This window comes from Panthera onca, chromosome A2, assembly GCF_046562875.1.
Source record: "Panthera onca isolate mPanOnc1 chromosome A2, mPanOnc1 haplotype 2, whole genome shotgun sequence".
Taxonomy (NCBI): domain Eukaryota; kingdom Metazoa; phylum Chordata; class Mammalia; order Carnivora; family Felidae; genus Panthera; species Panthera onca.
The window spans coordinates 150,792,715-150,811,264 of record NC_138340.1 but is presented as its reverse complement, the minus strand read 5'-3'; the positions used below and the strand labels follow the sequence as shown (position 1 = coordinate 150,811,264).

The 18,550-nt window shown below is 39.0% G+C and overlaps 1 protein-coding gene across 2 annotated transcripts in view; it reads right to left on the bottom strand.

Moving 5' to 3' along the window:
* Positions 1-18,550, bottom strand: part of NUP205 (nucleoporin 205) — an 85,247-nt gene that overhangs the window by 8,210 nt on the left and 58,487 nt on the right. For both annotated transcript variants that reach the window (XR_009610222.3, XM_060633216.3), the window contains exons 31-38: positions 15,680-15,828; positions 14,020-14,211; positions 13,034-13,155; positions 11,240-11,378; positions 8,985-9,111; positions 3,511-3,587; positions 1,329-1,457; positions 983-1,109 (exon numbers count right to left, since the gene is read on the bottom strand). Coding sequence is in view for 1 of the 2 variants with exons in the window: in XM_060633216.3 (XP_060489199.1) it covers positions 983-1,109; positions 1,329-1,457; positions 3,511-3,587; positions 8,985-9,111; positions 11,240-11,378; positions 13,034-13,155; positions 14,020-14,211; positions 15,680-15,828 (1,062 nt within the window). In the remaining variant the exon portion in view is untranslated. The remainder of the gene's footprint in view (positions 1-982; positions 1,110-1,328; positions 1,458-3,510; positions 3,588-8,984; positions 9,112-11,239; positions 11,379-13,033; positions 13,156-14,019; positions 14,212-15,679; positions 15,829-18,550) is intronic.

Genomic DNA, 18,550 nt, shown 5'->3' with positions numbered 1-18,550 from the left:
TCAGCAGAGAGCCTGATGCAGGGGTCAAACCCATGAACTGTGAGATCATGACCTGAGCCGAAGTTAGACGCTTAACCAACTGAGCCACCCAGGTGTCCATCACTTGAAAATGTTATGATCAGGTCAAGTTTGTATGAAAATGTTTGATTCAAGGGAGAAGAAAAGGGCCCCCCTGGTCACTTTATAATAGAGTTACACAAATAGAGTCAGTTGTTGGCACCAGTTACATGAGACAGTGGTTATATATTGTTAAACTAATATATTTCTCATAACATCATTCTATTAAGTATTTTAAGTGATTAAGTAATTTCCAGGGAAAATAAGATCTTGAAGGAGATAAAAATGTGACAAAAAGATTTTCAGAAACCTCACACAAAGAGCTTCCGGAAATCAGCAGCAGTCCATTCCATTACCACCAATGAGATCAGAATGGGTTTTGGCTTCTGAGTGGCCCATGGGAAAACCACTTCAATCAACCCTTAGCCCTCCCATTCCAGATCTTGCCGACTGTGTCATTAGGAAATCATGGGCTATGTCAGCTCACTTAGCATCTACATTTTAATTTGCTATGGTACAGAAACCTGGAGCTATAATACAGGACCCAATTTAGACATGCACTCAGCTTAACATGATTTCACATCTAAACTGTTACATTTTCACATTTTTCACCCGACTAGCTTAATCACCAATCCTAGATCCTTTCTTTGGCGTCTCAGATACTATTCAAAACCACACTCTCCCCACAAGGCTCTTCTATTTAGAAATTTATCCTCAGAAAATCTTGAATTTCTCTGTCCTCTCCAGCTCTCTAGACTATCCACAAGACTAACGACGCCAACTCCTTACCGCTCCTTAAAGTCATTTACAAATTTTCCCACTAATGACACATAAAGAAAACACTACATCTCACTGGAGCCAACTAGAGCCTGTCTTAATCACAGCAACTTAATACTCAAATACAGAAGGAAATGACTCGGCTCACCTTGCCGGGGTCCATCTCTATTAATGGTTTCTGACAGGCTCGGGGTGAAGAGGCACATAGCATGCTGAAAGGTGGGGGAGCTCTGTAACAGGAGTGACTGGCAATATTCCATGACATTGGCACAGATCTACAATGGAAGAGTAACAGTGACAAAAATATTAGTTCCCCAAATGCCCAATATCATGGAACTCCAGAGTTGAAGGAAAACAAAGCTAGTGATCAATCTGTAAAATTACAACAAAGCTCTAAATCAATCTGTAAAACCACTCACATCTGTTGTTTTCATCACGCTTCCAAAAAACACACAGATGTTCAAGAACGGATACACAACGCTCACTCCTCTTACCTGCTGCATGGCCAGTTCAAGCTCATCTTTCTTGCTCACTCTATCTCCCTCCACATTATCATCTTGAAATTTAAACTGACGCAGTCTGTCAGAGCCCCCAAAGCGGCTCAGGAGTCCTAAGCACTGGCGCTAAGAAAGAGAAAGGTACTTTGTTCAGAGCCAATCCAGTAGGTGTAAAATCAGCTACCCCTCTTTGAGGGATATAAAAAAGAACTCACTGGGGAGTGGAATCACTCTCTAAAGCATCTGATTTCTTACCTCCAACTGAGGCACTGAAGTTAGCACAATAAAATTCACCTTTTTGCAAATGTATCTGCTTGGCAGTCAACTCACTAAAAGAACATCATTTTTTTTTTTTTTTTTAGCAGTTAATCCCCATTACATTGTAAACATTAGAGAATATTCTGTATCACACCAAATAATTCCTTGGTAGATACCGATTAAATAAACACAAGTTGATAAATAATGAGAAGCAAAATGAGATGGCAAACAGAAGACAGTTTGTAACAAGCATGTCCGTGATAATGTTGTCTATGAATGCTCAAGTTTAAAGGCTATTTCTCCTATAGCCGCCTCTGGGGACTTTGTAAAGGAGCTGAGAACACACAGGTACCCTTGGCAGATAAAATGAAGATGTCCTCTCCTTGAAATGTTGCTACTTTTCACCCGACAATACCATTTTTCCTAAGGTTCTTAAAGAGAAGGACAAGATTTTCAAAATTGGTAATACGCCTATCTAGTGATTGCAATCAGAGATGTGGGTTTCCATAGCAGGTACCTGACTTCTTGCTATGTGATCTACAACAAGTTACTTAACTTCCAGAAGCCTCAATGCTCACATTCTTAGGAAAATAGCGATTCCTACCTTACTTGTTGTCAGGATTACCTGAGACAAAGAATTGTATTTATAGTGCTTAGTCTATAGTGCTCTGCACATAATAAATGGACATTAAAAACATGCACTTTGAAAACTGGTATCACACACACCTACATTCATATACAGACATACATAGATATATAATAGCTTATGTACACTGATGTTAGTTTACATAATAAGACTGGATAAGGCAAAACATATCGAAAAGATTACAATATAAGTTTATTTTACCAAAACAGTTATATCTATTTTTAAGAGATTACCTGCCGTTTGCTACCCTTACAGACAAAACAAATGCACTAAAACATTTCTTTCACCTTATGAAAGACCCATCAAAAATATCTTTTTCTCCCTACCAATGAAAAACGTTAGACGACAAAAAAAAAAAAAAAAAAAAAGAAAGAAAGAAAGAAAGAAAGAAAGAAAGAGAAGAGAAGAGTCTTTGGGTATTGCTGGTGAGACTACCATCCTTTCTGGAGTGCTGTTTGATAATGACTCAACATGTACTGTGTGTGCACCCTTGGACCCAGTGATACCAGTTATTGCTATCTAATCTCTAGTTCAAAAATTTGTACCCAAAAATGCTGATAGCAGCAGTTTTCTTTTGGAAACTTGAAAAAACAGTTCATGAAAAGAGGACTGGTTGGTTAAGAAAATTACTATATCAAAAACAATGAAATATAAATTCTAGTATATAAATATAATTACTCTGCAGCCAATCAAAAACGAAGATGTCCGGATCAAAGCAGGCCAGGAGGCTCCCAGAAAGACTGTGGTAAATATCTAGTTGATAAGCTATCTAATATGCTTGAATATATTAAAGGAGATCACACAACTGGAAGAGAGCTTAGAAATAAACACATAAAAACCAAGCAAATAAAAAAAAGAAATAATTATTCACTCTACGGAAAACATAATGTTGTGCCCAAAAGTAACCTATCACCCATTCTTATTCAAATACTATATTTACATAATAATAACAGCAGAACACTAAGTACTGATCTAATCAAATTCATAATTATATTGAGTTTCAGCAGTGGGTGGAGGGGTGTCGTGAGAAGTGTCCATACTGTATGGTGGAAGAAAAGGAAAAAAGGGATCTTAAGTTCTCACCCTTCTCAATGGAAAATCAATAGATGATTCCTAAAATTCAAAAATAAGCATATTTATTTAGAGATAATAGATTAAAAACCGTTGAGAGGGTTTGCCCAAATCCAGGAAACAGAATAGGGAGGATGGATAAGAGGGCTGTTCTATTTTGTTGTCTTAACAGTACTACTCTTTAAAGAAGTAAGAGTCAGTTACCTGGAATCTTCCAATATGTCCCTGTAGCTCCATTAGAGATCCTTCATTTGCATCAATATCAAGTTCACTTAATATACCTGATAAAATTTGGAATGCTTTTAAATACAGTTTTATGGTCAACAAAATAAAAACATTTAAAAACTAGGAAGAACAATTCTAGCATTTTATATTCTTTATGTACAAGAAAAGACACAGACTTGCCACAAAGGAGTTCTGGGAAATACAACTTCACAAAGACTATAAGCACACCACTACATGTTCGCTCAAATGCAATCTAAATCTAGACTGAATTTGTGATTTCATAAGGCACTTTTTAAAGTTTTTGAGATAAATCTTTTTATTTATAACCATAAAAGTTAAAAATGTTCTAAACTCAGAAGTAAATTACTCTCTCCTGCTGAAAGTTTAGGATATAAAACACTAAAAATGAAATGTATTTCTTTTTTCTTTTAACTCTTCTAGGTACTGTATCATCTGATTTTTTTTTTTTTCTTTTCCCCTTAGGCAAAGTAGAGTTTGCACGTACACACAAAAGTTCCCATTAAACTTCTGTTTAGACTTATTACAGAATTCTTAAATCAAGTTGATCAATCTTACAGTACCGGGATGAACACCCTTTACTTCCAGGTTCTCCAGGTAAACACGCAGCTCACTCACTCTGCTGGTTTCTTCCTTTCCTCCATGGCTGTACTCATGCTCATGACCCACCTGAACCCATCCTGGCCACCCTTTGTTTTCACAATCTCCTTAATTCAGTCCTTACCTCCAAGCATACGCTCTAGAGCGTGTAACCCAGAACCTTATCTTTTGCTCCTTATAGTAACAAGACCTCCTCTTTCTGGATTTCTCAGCCCACGACCTCACATGCTGGCTTGGCCCACCTGTGCCTCATTACTCCACTAGATCCCATCCCTTCCCTTCTCCACCTCCTCTGGGAGTTTGCTCTGAGGATCACTTTTCCAGCTTATCCAAATCTACCCTGCCACAGAAGATTTTTCCTATTTGAAAACACGTTCAGGTCTCCCTTGTACTCCAAAAAATAAAACCCCCAAATAAGCGAACATATGGTTAATATCAAATTCTTGAAATATTTTGTCCACATTTGCTGCTTGTATTTTTAAACCCTCTTTCCCATCCTACCCCTTAAAGCTGGACCTTGTACCTAACACCGCCATGAAATGTGGGCCTTTTCCTCTCTGTTCTCAAGTTTCCTGATTTCTGCAACATGTATTGCTATTCCCCAGTTCCTTTTTTCCACCTGCTGCCTCTCTTTAAAAGACTACTTGGGAGGCAACTGACTGGCTCAGTCAGTGGAAGATGCAACTCTTGATCTCAGGGTTGTAAGTTCAAGCCCCATGTTGGGTGTAGAGATTACTTAAAAACAGAATCTTTGGGGCGCCTGGGTGGCTCAGTTGGTTAAGCGTCCGACTTCAGCTCAGGTCACGATCTCGCAGTCTGTGAGTTCGAGCCCCGCGTCGGGCTCTGGGCTGACGGCTCAGAGCCTGGAGCCTGCTTCTGATTCTGTGTCTCCCTCTCTCTCTGCCCCTGCCCCATTCATGCTCTGTCTCTCTCCGTCTCAAAAATAAATAAAACGTTTAAAACAAAACAAAAAAAAAAAACCAGAATCTTAAAAAAAAAAAAAAAAGACTACCAATTTCTGTAAGACGCTCTCAGTTTCTGTAAGATGCTTCTGCTAAGTGCCAAATGAGTACTAGGTGTACCATTTACATTGGTCTCAACTCCAAAACACTTTCCAGAATATTTGTGGGTCATAGAAAAAAAATTAACCTTTTGGTCAGTATTTGAGGAGGTATGACATAACCGGTATGAGGCTAGGCAATATGGGGGACACAGTTATAAATGGGCTTAAAATTTAATGTGAGAATTTAAGATAAAAAAAATATATAGTAAAATTACAGGAGAACACAAAACAGTATGTCCTCAAAGGCTAAACTGTGCAGAGTGGGGCTGATAGGAGTGAAAACTGTTACAAGTTTGTCTGAAACTTTTGGGAGGGTGTTTGTCATTATCTTCAGAAGAAAAATTTAAGTGTTTTTATTTTCTGGCCAACGACTGCCAGGCATTTATCAAGCCTACCAGCTCAAATCTACAAAATGCCTATATATACACATAGACACACACACACAGACATACATACACAGTTATTAAATGCAACACTGTTGGAAATTTTTTAAAAAGCTTGGAAACAGTAAACATGTTACAGGTGTCTGGTTAAAGAACAAAGACCTGGTTAACTCTCGCAACTGGAAAATGATACCCAATTTAAAAGAATGAGGTAGGAGCTCTATGTGGTGAGGGAAAAGATCTCCAAGACAAACTGGAAAAAAGAAGTTACTTACGTAGCAGTGCGTATCATCTGATTTCACTTGTGTAGGGAGGGGACAATTTGACGCCATATGCATAGAAACTTCTCAAAAAAATAAGCTAAGTTGATACCTAATTCCCTTTAGAGAACGAGAACTGCTGGTTGCTGTTCCCTAAACCACTTTAGACAGCCGCTGCACCACTTTTACTTTTCTTTTTTTTCACGAGCCTGTGAAACTGCTGGGGCACCTGGGTGGCTCAGGTGGTCGGTCATCCAACTCCTGATTTCAACTCGGGTCATGATCTCATGGTCATGCGATCAGGTCCTGTTTTGGGCTCTGCGCTAACTGGAAGGAGCCGGTTCGGGATTCTCTCTCTCCCTGTCTCTCTGCCCCTCTCTGCTTGTACTTGCTCCCTCCCTCTCTCACTCTCAATAAACAAACAAAAAAACATTAATAAGATAAAATAAAGTGCTTTTCTTAATACAATCTTAATACGATGACAGGGTCAAATGATGCTATTAGCAAAATATAGAAAATTTAGGCATTTAAAAAAGTTACTGACAGAAGACTTCATGAATAAAACCACCTTGTCAGAGAGGATTTGATAAAAGGTAAATTCTCTCGATACCTAACTCAGCACTTCTAGGCTAAGATGGCAGAATGAAGGAGCATCATAGAATGTCCCTCCTGTCATCAACCTACAAAATGAACAAAATTCAGCACAAGGGGGTGGGGGAAGAATTATGCCATAAATAGCAAAAAATGGTGATGGCAAAGAAAAAAAACTAGAGAAAATTCTGAAGTAAGCAGCACGATTCAGCCCATGACCTTTATTCCACTCCTCAGAAGCAATGTCAAAAAAAAAGAAGATTAAACCAAAAACATTTGCAAATTCTCATGAACCTCTTCAATTTGCAGAGAAGCCTTTTACAGTACTTAGGTAAGGCCCTGGGGAAACCAAGGGGAAAACGGTTAGGAGAACCACTACAAAGCACTGTGGGACCTCAGCAGAGGCAGGAAGGACGGCCTGACTTGGTATCATTGAAAGACACTGGCATGAGTGGGGAATGAGCACGACAAGCGCACGGCACTGGGACACACCGTGACTGGGCAGAGTGGAAGCTGGGCTCTCCTCAGAATAAGCACAGGCCTAAGCACTCTGCCCAGCCAAACCCGCTCCCTCTCCCAATACCACGGGCTCAAACACTGACACCCCTCAGAGAGGAAAACATACCGGTGGTGGGGTAGAATCCTGGGCTGGCCTCAGCCTTCTCCATAGCAACATAGCAACATAGCAACATAGTGGAGATAGTGTAGCCTACTAGTTAACTGCACAGGCTCAGAAGCCATATTGGCTGGGAAACTACACCAGCAGTATTATCTATGTGACTTTGGACAAGGTAACCTCTCTGTGCCTCAGTTTTCTCATCTGTAAAATGTGGAAAACAGTTCTACCTCATAAGACCCTTGTGAGAATTAAATAAATATGCTAAGTGTTTAAAGAAATAGTACTTGGCACATTATGCTTAATAAATGCAAGCTGTTATCATTAATATTATAAGTTCTGAGGGAAAGAATCATAATCAGCCATGCCATCTTTCACGAAAAGAGGCAACCTGTATTTTTTTTAAATTTTTTTTAATGTTTATTTATTTTTGAGAGAGAGAGAGAGAGAGAGAGAGAGAGAGACAGCGACAGAGCATGAGCAAGGGAGGGGCAGAGAGAGAGGGAGACACAGAATCTGAAGCAGGCTCCAGACTCTGAGCTGTCAGCACAGAGCCTGACATGGGGCTCGAACCCATGAGCTGTGAAATCATGACCTGAGCTGAAGTCGGACACTTAACCAACTGAGCCACCCAGGTGCTTCCCCTTTTTTTTTTAACATTTTTTTAATGTTTATTTATTTTTTGAGAGAGAGAGAGAGACAGACAGAGCATGAGCAGGGGAGGGGTAGAGAGAGAAGGAGAAAAAGAGGCAACCTTTAGATGCTGATAAACATTAGAAAATTCAGGGACTGTAATATACTTTTTCTTGGGGGAAAGGACCTCAATACAAATTAAAAATACCAAGAGATAAATCGAAAGAAAGAACTAAGAACAGTGAAGCTGTGGGGAAAAAAAAACAATGGTGTGTTTCAGTGAATGCACGTAAATATACAAATAAAACTGAACAGCTGAAGGTTTCATGGGTACAGGTCTGAATGTAAATAAAACCTGACAGAGTAAAAATAATATAGGCAAAGATAATCTGAAGGTGGAAAAAGAAGTATAAAAGAACTCATGATTTCAGTCTTGCATACTATAGGAGTTAATTGATTCTGTCTAAAATATACAGATGGTAAGGAAATTCAAAGGAAAAAAAATAACCAAATATCTTAATAATGTTTCATAATCTTTTTTTCCTTCTTCATTACAGTGATCATTTAAGAACTAACAGCCCTTGTAATCTTGTAGTAAAAAAAAAACATTTGTCTGGAATTCAACAAAGTCTTCAGTTTTTCTTTCAATTAATTTCTTTTTCTTTTGAGAGAGAGAGAAGAGGAGAGAAAGAGAGAGAAAGAGGGAGAGATAGGGGGAGGGACAGAGAAAGAAGGAGAGAGAGAATCCCAAGCAGACTGCACTGTCGGCACAGGGCCTGAAATGGGGCTCAATCTCATGAACCACGAGATCACGACCTGAGTCAAGATCAAGAGTCAGATGCTTAGCCAACTGAGCCACCCAGGTGTTCCTCTCTTCAATTAATTTCTTAATCTGTTGAACTCATGTAAAATTAAATAGTTTTCTAACAATGCACGTGAAAAATAATGTCATTCTCGTAAGTTATCTCTGTGTGCCTCCGTCCCTGTCTCGTATACATACATATAAAACATTTGAAAGGCTCGCTTCAGCAGCACATATACTAAAAAAACACTTGGTAAATTCTAGGCAGTGAGGTTTTGAGTAGTCATTATTTTCTTGAACTCTGAATTTTTGTATGACATATATCACTCTTATAAATAAAAACTTACTAATTAAAAAAAAAAGCAGTTAACGGTTAGGACCAATTTCAAGCAAGTCCTACGTATTGCAAAGCCGTAAGAACCTCATTGTATTAAGCGTACGTCAGTCCGTAAAGAATTTCAAAGTCCATCCAACATAATCGACTCACCAGGAAGTGCTGCTTTACTTATAATTCCTGTCAGTAGAGCCAGTTCCTGCAGGGACCCAGCGTTCACGTCCTGGCAGCGCAGGATTGCTTGGATGGTATCAGAATGCGAAATGAGAAACTGCAACACCTGAGCCGAGGAGAAGGGAGCGGAATGGAAAAAACAGAGGTCAACAGGAGAAAATTGTATTATGAATTTATAATTCATCTTTTTTTAGTAACGCTGAAGCCAGAAATTCAATGTCATGAATCACAATGAACGTAATATAAGAATCGTCTTTTGCATTTATGTGGCTTATTTCTTCAAGAAGCAAATATTTACCTAAAATTCACAAGAAAGATCATTTCAAAGTTTAGAAATTACTGTATTTAGAGGCTACGGTTGAAAAGTATAACTCAGAACTACTGTATGAATACTGTTACTTAACTCTCAGTTTCTTTTATTTTTGTCCAAGTGGAACTAGAACAGGAGTTTAAAATAAATGTATATAAAAATGACTTACTGAATTTAAGTTGCTCTATAAAAATCTGATTGGCCTGACATGGGGACAATCACATAAAAGCTTTTGTTAAATTCTCCTTTTGATATGGTAAATACAAACGAGAGAAAAACCCTGCCCTCTAAACTGCGCCCTTCCACACTGGCATTTTCCAGCATACCATCATGGACTCAGTTTCACACAGGATGGGATGTCTCCTCAACTTGACTGAACGCCTTGAAGGCTGAGCCTCTATGCCAAAACAAGCCAAACATCTGAATCACTCAGCAACTGTGTCCCTTTTGAGGTTTTAATTCAGATTCCTGGCCTTAGCCCGTAACTGCTGGATGTGGTGCTCCGTAATCTGTTTTTAAAACAAGCTCCTTGGGGGATTCTGCGAGAGCCAGTACAAGAGTGGCATCAGAGAATCTTATATCATCACAATGTCCCACTTGGAATAAAAAGAAATCTTAATCTCAATAAAAGAGAAGACAGGGGAAGTCTCTGAGTTTTAAAGAACTGACCCAAAGGCCACATATGAAAGGGGTAAGATGTACTAACGCAGTATAAAACAAGATGTCGAGGTGCCTGGGTGGCTCAGTCGGTTGAGTGTCCGACCCTTGATATTAGCTCAGGTCATGATCCCGGGGTTGTGGGATCAAGTCTCACATCGGGCTGCACACTGAGCATGGAGACTGCTTAGGATTCTCTCTCTCTCACCCCCTCTGCCCCTCCCCGACTCACGTGCTCTCTCTCTTAAAAAAAGGGAAGAAAGAAAAAACTGGTGCCTAGGTGGCTCAGTCTGTTAAGTGCCCACCTTCGGCTCAGGTAATGATCTCATGGTTCTTGGGTTTGAGACCCGCACCAGGCTCTGCACTGACAACGTGGAGCATGCTTGGGATTCTCTCTCTCTCCTTTTCTTTCTGCCCCTCCCCCACTCAGGGGCGCACTCACGTGTGTGCACACAAGCACACTCTCTCGAAATAAATAAACTTAAAAAATTTTAAAAAATACATAAACAAAACAAAACAAAACATGGTGCTATGTTAGAAACAGCAGCATTCTACCCTGGTGACATAAGCCTGGAGACTGAAGACAGGGAAAGCACATAACATTACCATGAGGTATTGGGACACAGTTCTGGAGGGTGTTGCAATAATAGGGCAAAACAATAAAGACTCCAGAGTCATAATGATAAGTCTAATCGGTGAATGGCTAGATTATATATTGTATTATTAGTTTAAAGAGACAAAGATTTCTTTTTTTGAAGGTTTCAACTGAAAAGAGAGGAAAATAAAACGAATTTCTGGTGCTCAATGAAAAAAAATTTAGTTAGAAAATTCACTTACTTCAATTACTTCGTTCTCTAAATATCACAATTAAATTTAAAAATTTAAATAAAAATTAAATCATCTATCCTTTATACTTTCTGCAAGCCCTAACACAGTGTATGGCCTCTCGCTAAATCCCTGGTTAAACCACATTTTAGAAGCAGCTTATTCCTATCATCATAACCACTTCCCTTTACAGAAGAACACGTTTCGAGCTCTTGCTTTCCATCTCACTATTCCATTCTTCACTGTGGGGTTTCATTCAAATAAGAGTATATGTAAGAATGGGCCAGTGAAGTTCACGCAAGGTACCAGGGGGCTGGCTATCAGTGCCCGGGTCTGCCACAGCGGACGGTAAACCCATGGACGCTGTCTATGCCTAGGGTTTCTGCAACTCTAAAACGCAGCCCCTGCACCAGACGACCTCCAGGCCAATGACTCTTCTTACCTGGCCTGCTGCCTGCAAGTGCTGGGCCGTGCTGGACGTGAGGATGACCTGGCACAAGCGGAGAGCCGGGAGCAGAATCTGCCGGTAGCGGTCCACGGGGGCAGGGATGAAAACTGGCGGGTCTCTCATGCCAAACATGCTTCATTCATTTCCACCCAACAAGGAGAGAGCGACAGTCCGAGAGTTAAGGGACGCTAACAGTTCCTGCCCATCTCCAGGGCAAACAATCACAGGTGCCTGATTAAGATGCGAAGCTACTAATGAGAATTCTCCATCTCATATAGACAGTAAAAACGGAGTTATTTCAATTATGAAAAAACTCAGTAAAGAAAATCTGCATAATTTGAAGACAATGCTTGGAATTTCCTAAACATATTTATTCTACTCTGAAAGCTCCCTTGGGCCATAGAAACTATAAGCAAGAAACAAATAAAAACAAGTTATTTTCCCCCAAGTTTCCCCCTCCTATACCCACAGCCAAAAATGAATCTACTTTGCCCATTAGATTTAAAAAATCAAGACTTTAAAAAGTTAAAACGAAGTTGTAAAATCACTTAAAAAAAAATTTTTTTTAATGTTTATTCATTTTGAAGGAGAGACAGAGCATGAGCAAGGGGAAGGAGAGGGGGAAGGAGAGGGAGAAGGAGAGGGAGAGCGAGAGCGAGAGCAAGAGCGAGCAAGCGAGAGAGACACACACACACACACACACACACACACACACAATCTGAAGTAGGCTCCAGACTCGGATGGGGGCTCAAACTCATGAACCATGTGATCATGACCTGAGCTGAAGTCAGATGCTTAACCGACTGAGCCACCCAGGTGCCCCTAATATCACTGAACTTTTAAGATTAGGTACTAATAAAATATTATTCATTATAAATATTTAAATTTTTAGACAAAAGAAAATGGTTGCCGAATGAAGAGAATGGACACAAAACACAGAAATAAATAAGAGAAAAGCTTTGCACACACAAGTGATTATATGCCAAGACCCAAGGAATGTAATTAACTCAATCCTCTTTACCTAAGGCGAAATAATAGCTGTCATGTTTAAAACTTCAGAAAACAAAACAACAAAAAAAACCCTACATTTCTTTTCTGGAGGTAAAACAGTTCTATAGTTAATCCTAGAAAAACTCAAATATTCAATTTGGCAATGGGCTTATGAAGAAAATTAGTAAAACAGTGTTATTTACTTCCAAGAGGATAGGCTAACAATGCTGCAGCCAGTAGACAAAAATGAAGAACAAAAACAAAAACAAAAAAACCCAAAACCCATATTCAAACTGAACCAAGAAATCTGTTAAGAAGCTTGAAACTTAAAATAATTTGACTAAAAGCTTTCAAATGTACAAGCAGGTGGCAAAACGCTACAAAAAGAAAAATATAAAATACTATTCAAGTCATCAGGAATAAGAAATCCACAACAAATTATAATTTCACTATAATACTTTAAAGGACCAGTATAACTAAAAATATATATTCTATTGAACAGAACACTAAAGTTGGGAAGAAAACCATTTACTAACAAAATGCTCTCCTATTTCCCTATTACTGCTCTCAAATGGAAAGCATTAGGTCCCTCCTACTCTTACCCTTATTAGCAACTTCCATTTACTAGTAAAAGGCAGGGATGTAGGACCAAAATTTAAGTTATCAAGGTGAAAGAGTACTGCTCAAACAGAATGATAAACCAACGGCGAAGATTTCGTTTGGAACTTCTTTTTCCTCACTAATCCTTTACAATGAAGGAACAGTACAGAAACAATACCGGCGTATACGGACACTTACCCCTGCGGGTCCATCTCTGGGCGCATGTCATAGACCTGGCACTGCGCCAGTCGCACTATCACCCCAGACCTCAGCAGCTCTAAAGCGCCCTGCTGTATCTTGGCCACTCTTGTAAGAAATGCCTAAGGAGTTACAAAAGGAAAAGCATCAATACAGAAATCATATCCAAGGGCCTCAGATCAAAATGAGACTCTCTCACAGCATAGTTCTGATCTCTCATCATACTGAAGAGAAATTCCGAGCTAGCTCTGCGGGGCACATGATACACGGGATTCTCCGAGGATTAAACACAGCATATCTGAGGTGGCACAGCACAGTGCCTTGCAAGAAACAGTATTCAACTCAACTGTAGTTTTACTTATCGTCATGTGGGCATATGGGGGGGGGGGGGGAGATGGTTTTGCTCATAGCTGTATCTCTAGCACCTACTGCCACACCTGGCATATAACAGGTATTTAATAAACACTTGTTGAACAAAGAAACGAGGGGGGAGTTAATAACGGGTCTAAGACTTTAGTGCTTCCATTATTGTGACTCTGTAGTATTCTCAACAAATCTGAAGGAAAGGAAATGATGCATTATATATGGTATTGAAAATCTCGTGTTTAAACCAGAACCAGCACAGCTACGTTGGAATGTTCCACAGGCAGCTAATACAGTCTGAATTCTGTGGCGAAGAGACAATTTTGCTTACTGCTCTCCTCAGAGCACTCAGCGTCCCATTATTCCCCATCATCAGCAACCTGAATGAGGAGCAAGCAGTTCCATTACCCGGCTAACCCTCTCGGGATCACTTCAACTCATCTTTGGCATGCTTCGAAGCTACATTTCTAACACATGTTCCAAATTTAAAACTCTTTGAAATGATTATAGCTTACATGACAGAAATACTAAAAATGTCGGCCACATTCACGTTCTTTAATACATCTATTGATCTAAGAGGAAGTGAGCGGTTGATCTAAGTTCAAATGAATACAAAGTCTTACCATTTTGGATTCGTAAGTATAAAGGGCTTTTAAGAGGGGAGGTTGTGGCGTTAATAAGCTCTGCAAAGTATGGTCATCTTCTACCAAGCTGTCCACGAGCACCTTCAAGTAGCCACTGTTAGAAAGATACAAGAGCCACTGCTGCTGTTTATCTACAGAGACGATCCGATCAAGTAGAGCCAGTGCCAGCATCTGAAGAACAAATCAAAGCCCAAAACATGGAGATGGCCACCAAAACCAAGGACAGAAACTCCCTTGATATGAAAATATTTACAGCTTTTCTTACAAGGGAAATGGTAGCTTGCAATTACATTTTATTTTGTTTTTTTTTTTTTTTTATTTTTGAGAAACTTGAAAGCTGTGTATACAGAATTTTGATTTATTAATAAAAGGAGAAAAGAGACTTGTTAAAAATAGCTTTTTCCCCTAATGGTGAAGTATTACATGCACATTACAGGAAACCTAGAAAACATAGAAAAGCATATAGAATATATGTGGCCTGATAAACACTGCTACTCCATTTTGGTCTCTCTCCTCTTCAGTCCTTTTTCTATGCATAACAACACTTAAAATGTTTTGTTTTGAACATCATTAAGAACTTACTACACAGTTTATATTCATCCTATTTCTTAAATTTCTTAAAGGCCTGTTTCCCACCATCTTCAAATATGTCTGACCCCTGAACAACACGGGGGTTAGGAGCACAGTTGAAAATCCATGTATAACTTTTTGACTCCCCACAACCTTATAATTACTAAGAGCCTACTGCTGACCAGAAGCCTGGTGGATACATAAATAGTTGATTAACACATATTTTTTATCTTATATGTATTACATACTGTATTCTTCCAATTAAGTAAGCTAGAGAAAAAAAAATGTTCAAAAAAGAGAAAATACATTTACAGTTCTGTACTGTATCTGTCAAAACAAATCTGCACAGTAAGTGGACCCACACAGTTTAAACCCGTGTTGTTTAAGGATCAGCTGTATATGATTCAAATACTATGAAACTCTTCATTAGCAGGAAGTTATCTTCTCATTGTATTATCACCAGTGTGGTACAGTATTTTAAAGAATTATAAATGCAAATTCCCCTCCACAAAGCTAAGAAAGACATATTCAGTATAAAACCTGTGTACCCAGTATTCTCTTAACCAAAGATCTTTATTAAGCAGCATTTCTACCAGTGTAAGGCTAACCTCACAATCAGCAGAAAGATTATGCTGAGGGAAAATTCTGAACTGAGATTCTGAACAGAAATAAAGAAAACAGATGAATAAATAAAATAGAAATTCCAAATTATAACAAATAAGAAAATTCATTAGGGGCGCCTGGGTGGCTCAGTTGGTTAAAGCATCTGATCTCAGCTCAGGTCATGATCTGGTGGTTTGTTGAGTTCGAGCCCCGTGTCGGCTCTGTGCTGACAGCTCAGAGCCTTGAGCCTGCGTTGGATTCTGTGACTCCCTCTCTGTCTGCCCCTCCCCTCTCTTTCTTTCTCTCTCTCTCTCTCTCAAAAAATAAACATTAAAAACAATTCACTAAAATATATTGCAGACAATAATTCTAAATATATAACATGCATTTGCAAAGTTAATTCAGTTTATACCTTAATAAGTCAAAATATTTATTCAATTGTTATACTAAACAGGAGTTACTGTACCCTTCCAATCTCATGGCCATCACAAGCATCTCGACAGACCACTTCCATGAGGGCAGCACCGTAGCTCTCAATGATGGCTATGTTTTCTCGTTGTAATTTACTAAATACATCTTCAGGGGCTGTCAGCCTTTCCCACATGGTTTTCTTGGCTAAAAGGGTTACAACAGAAAATATTTAAAACACCCCAATAAAGAACAGTGTAATGACTGAGCTTCATATAGACTAGACAAGAAAAAAAATCCCTCCATTATTTCATGTAGTACCCAAGGACCCACCAACAACCAATGGGTCTAGGCAGCTAAACTTCAAAAACACAATGCACACATTGTACACTAAGGTGACAACTGTGTTATGAAAAGGATAAACTCCCTATTCTTAAATAAATCAAATGAACTACTTTTTTTAATGTTATTTTTGTGAGAGTAAATGCACACATGTGCATGCACATGAGCAGCAGAGGGGCAGAAGGAGGGAGAGAGAGAATCCCAAGCAAGCCCCATGCTCAGTGCAGAGCCTGAGGTGGGGCTCATTCCCATGAACTGTGAGATCATGATCTGAGCCAAAATCAAGAGTCAGACTGACTGAGGCACCCATATGCCCAAAATCAAAATGAATTATAAGACAATAAGAGAACGAATATCCTGTATTTATTCTGCTAATCAAGCTATTTTCATCCTTTATTGGGATCTATGAGAATTTTGACTAAAAAAAGTTAGGTACAAAGTCGACAAAAATCTGCTTCCAAAAAAATCAGATTTTATTTATATTTTGTAATTGAAATACTTATTAAAAATACTTATTAAAAAAGCATACCCCTTATGAAAATAATTTAAATATACAAAGATAATTAAAGATATAATCATATATTTTACTAAGATTCATGTAAACCTTCTAGAAGAGTTTCAAAAATGTATTACATAAAGCCATAACCTGTATTTCAAACCAATCTTATGACTTTTTACAACTACTACACGGCAACTATTTTTAAATCAGGGAAAAGTTCTCAAGATGACCTGATCAGAACGGAGAGTATAAACGAAGAAGGTTTAATCATGAAAAATAAAAGTAACCCACATTGTGCCTTACGTCCCATTATAATGTTCGCAGAAGGCAAACTTGCAGAGTTTTAATAATATTTTTCCCCCTCAAATATTTTTACCACTACTTTTAATTTTGTTTCAGTCGTACTTATTTTTAATTTCAATAACTGTCAAAGGAGGGTATGGGATTTTTATGTTTCTCAATCACATCACTCCCTCACATCATCTGTCCCCATCTCCTGCTCAATCTCATCTTCCACTCTTTCCCTCTTCCGCTGGCTGCCACCACATGACCCTTTCTGTCCCTCACATTCACCACTTTGGTCTCAGGATCTCTGCACTTTGATCTTTCAGGTTTTTCCTCAGATCTCAGCATGGCTGCCTCGTCTTCATCATTCCAGCCTCTAACATCACTTCTCAGCTACATCCAACACGCCCTACACATACACAGCACAGCACTATCTCATTTTCTGCATAGTACTTATTTACCAGTACATCAGGTTGTGTTACATCTGGATTCTGTCTTGCCCACCATTATTGTCCTGGTATTTAGCACAGTGGCTAGCACAGTAGCGCAATATTAATTACTGACGGACAGGTTAGAGAAAGCTCAGAAATGTGCTCCAGGGATGCCACCAGATGCCCTCAGGATGGGTTTTCAAAAAGCCAGCCTGAGGAGCTATAGCACCTTTTCTGGTTTACACACAGGACCGCTACAAAATTGTCTGAATAAAGGTTGTGAATAAAAGTCTGAAAGCCACTACTTTGTAATTTGTAGTTTTAGCCACAGATTCCAGATTTCAAACTGGCTGAAATGAGGGCAGAGGGCTGCTGGAACATCACTCTCCGGACTCCTCCACACAAACCCTGAGACACTCCGCCAGGAGCCCCCTTTTTCACAGAGAAAACTGAAACCAAGGGTTGCAGAAGACCAGGCTTAGTCGTAAAGAAACAACTTGATCTGCGTTTTCCAACTGTGAACAGATCTCCAAGTTCCACATTTTATTAACAGTGCCACCTAGAAATAAGAAAATTCTAAGGCTGCAACTTAATTAGAACTTTCTTTTAAATTTTCATTTTTGGAGGGTAAATTAGTTCATTAGAAACCACCAAATTAGTTTCTTTTACACCAAACTGTTCCTTCTTCCAACATACCTTATAAATCACTGCCATAAAAATTTTTCTAAATACCAACTTCATAGCACTTTTCTCAGTAACTTAACGTGGCTATCAACTGCTTAATCCAACTAGCTTTACCACTGCAATTTCATTTGCAAGGTCATTAATATGGTCCTACCCTTTCACTCCATTTTATTTCCCATCAACCGTTATTTTCCACAACCTTGCTTATAGCAAAGACATCCTCCTTAGTCTTTACTCCCTCCTAAGTTTGGGCCTTGCTTGAAGAGCCCTCCATTTAGTCCTATGTAAATACAACTTCACCTGCAAAGCCCAGTGAAAGTCTTGATTTTTCTTCTTCTCATACCTCTTATAATTTATACTTGGGGTTCAAAAACTAAGGGCTGAGAGCAAAATCTGACCTGTTTTTATAAAGCTGTGATGTGACAGAGCCATGGTCACTCAACTGCAGTCTCTGGCTGCCTTCACACTATAAAGGCAGGGGTGAGTAGCTGCAACAGAGAGCATATGACTTGCAAAATCTAAAATATTCACTAACTGGCCTTTACAGAAAAAGTTTGCTGGCATCTAGCCTGTATCACCCAACTTAATGCTTCCTGTTTTATAAATACATATACTGTCATTTATACTAGAATATAATCCTTATGAAAACAAGAACCTAATTAATATTTCCTGCTTTTGGAATAAGTGA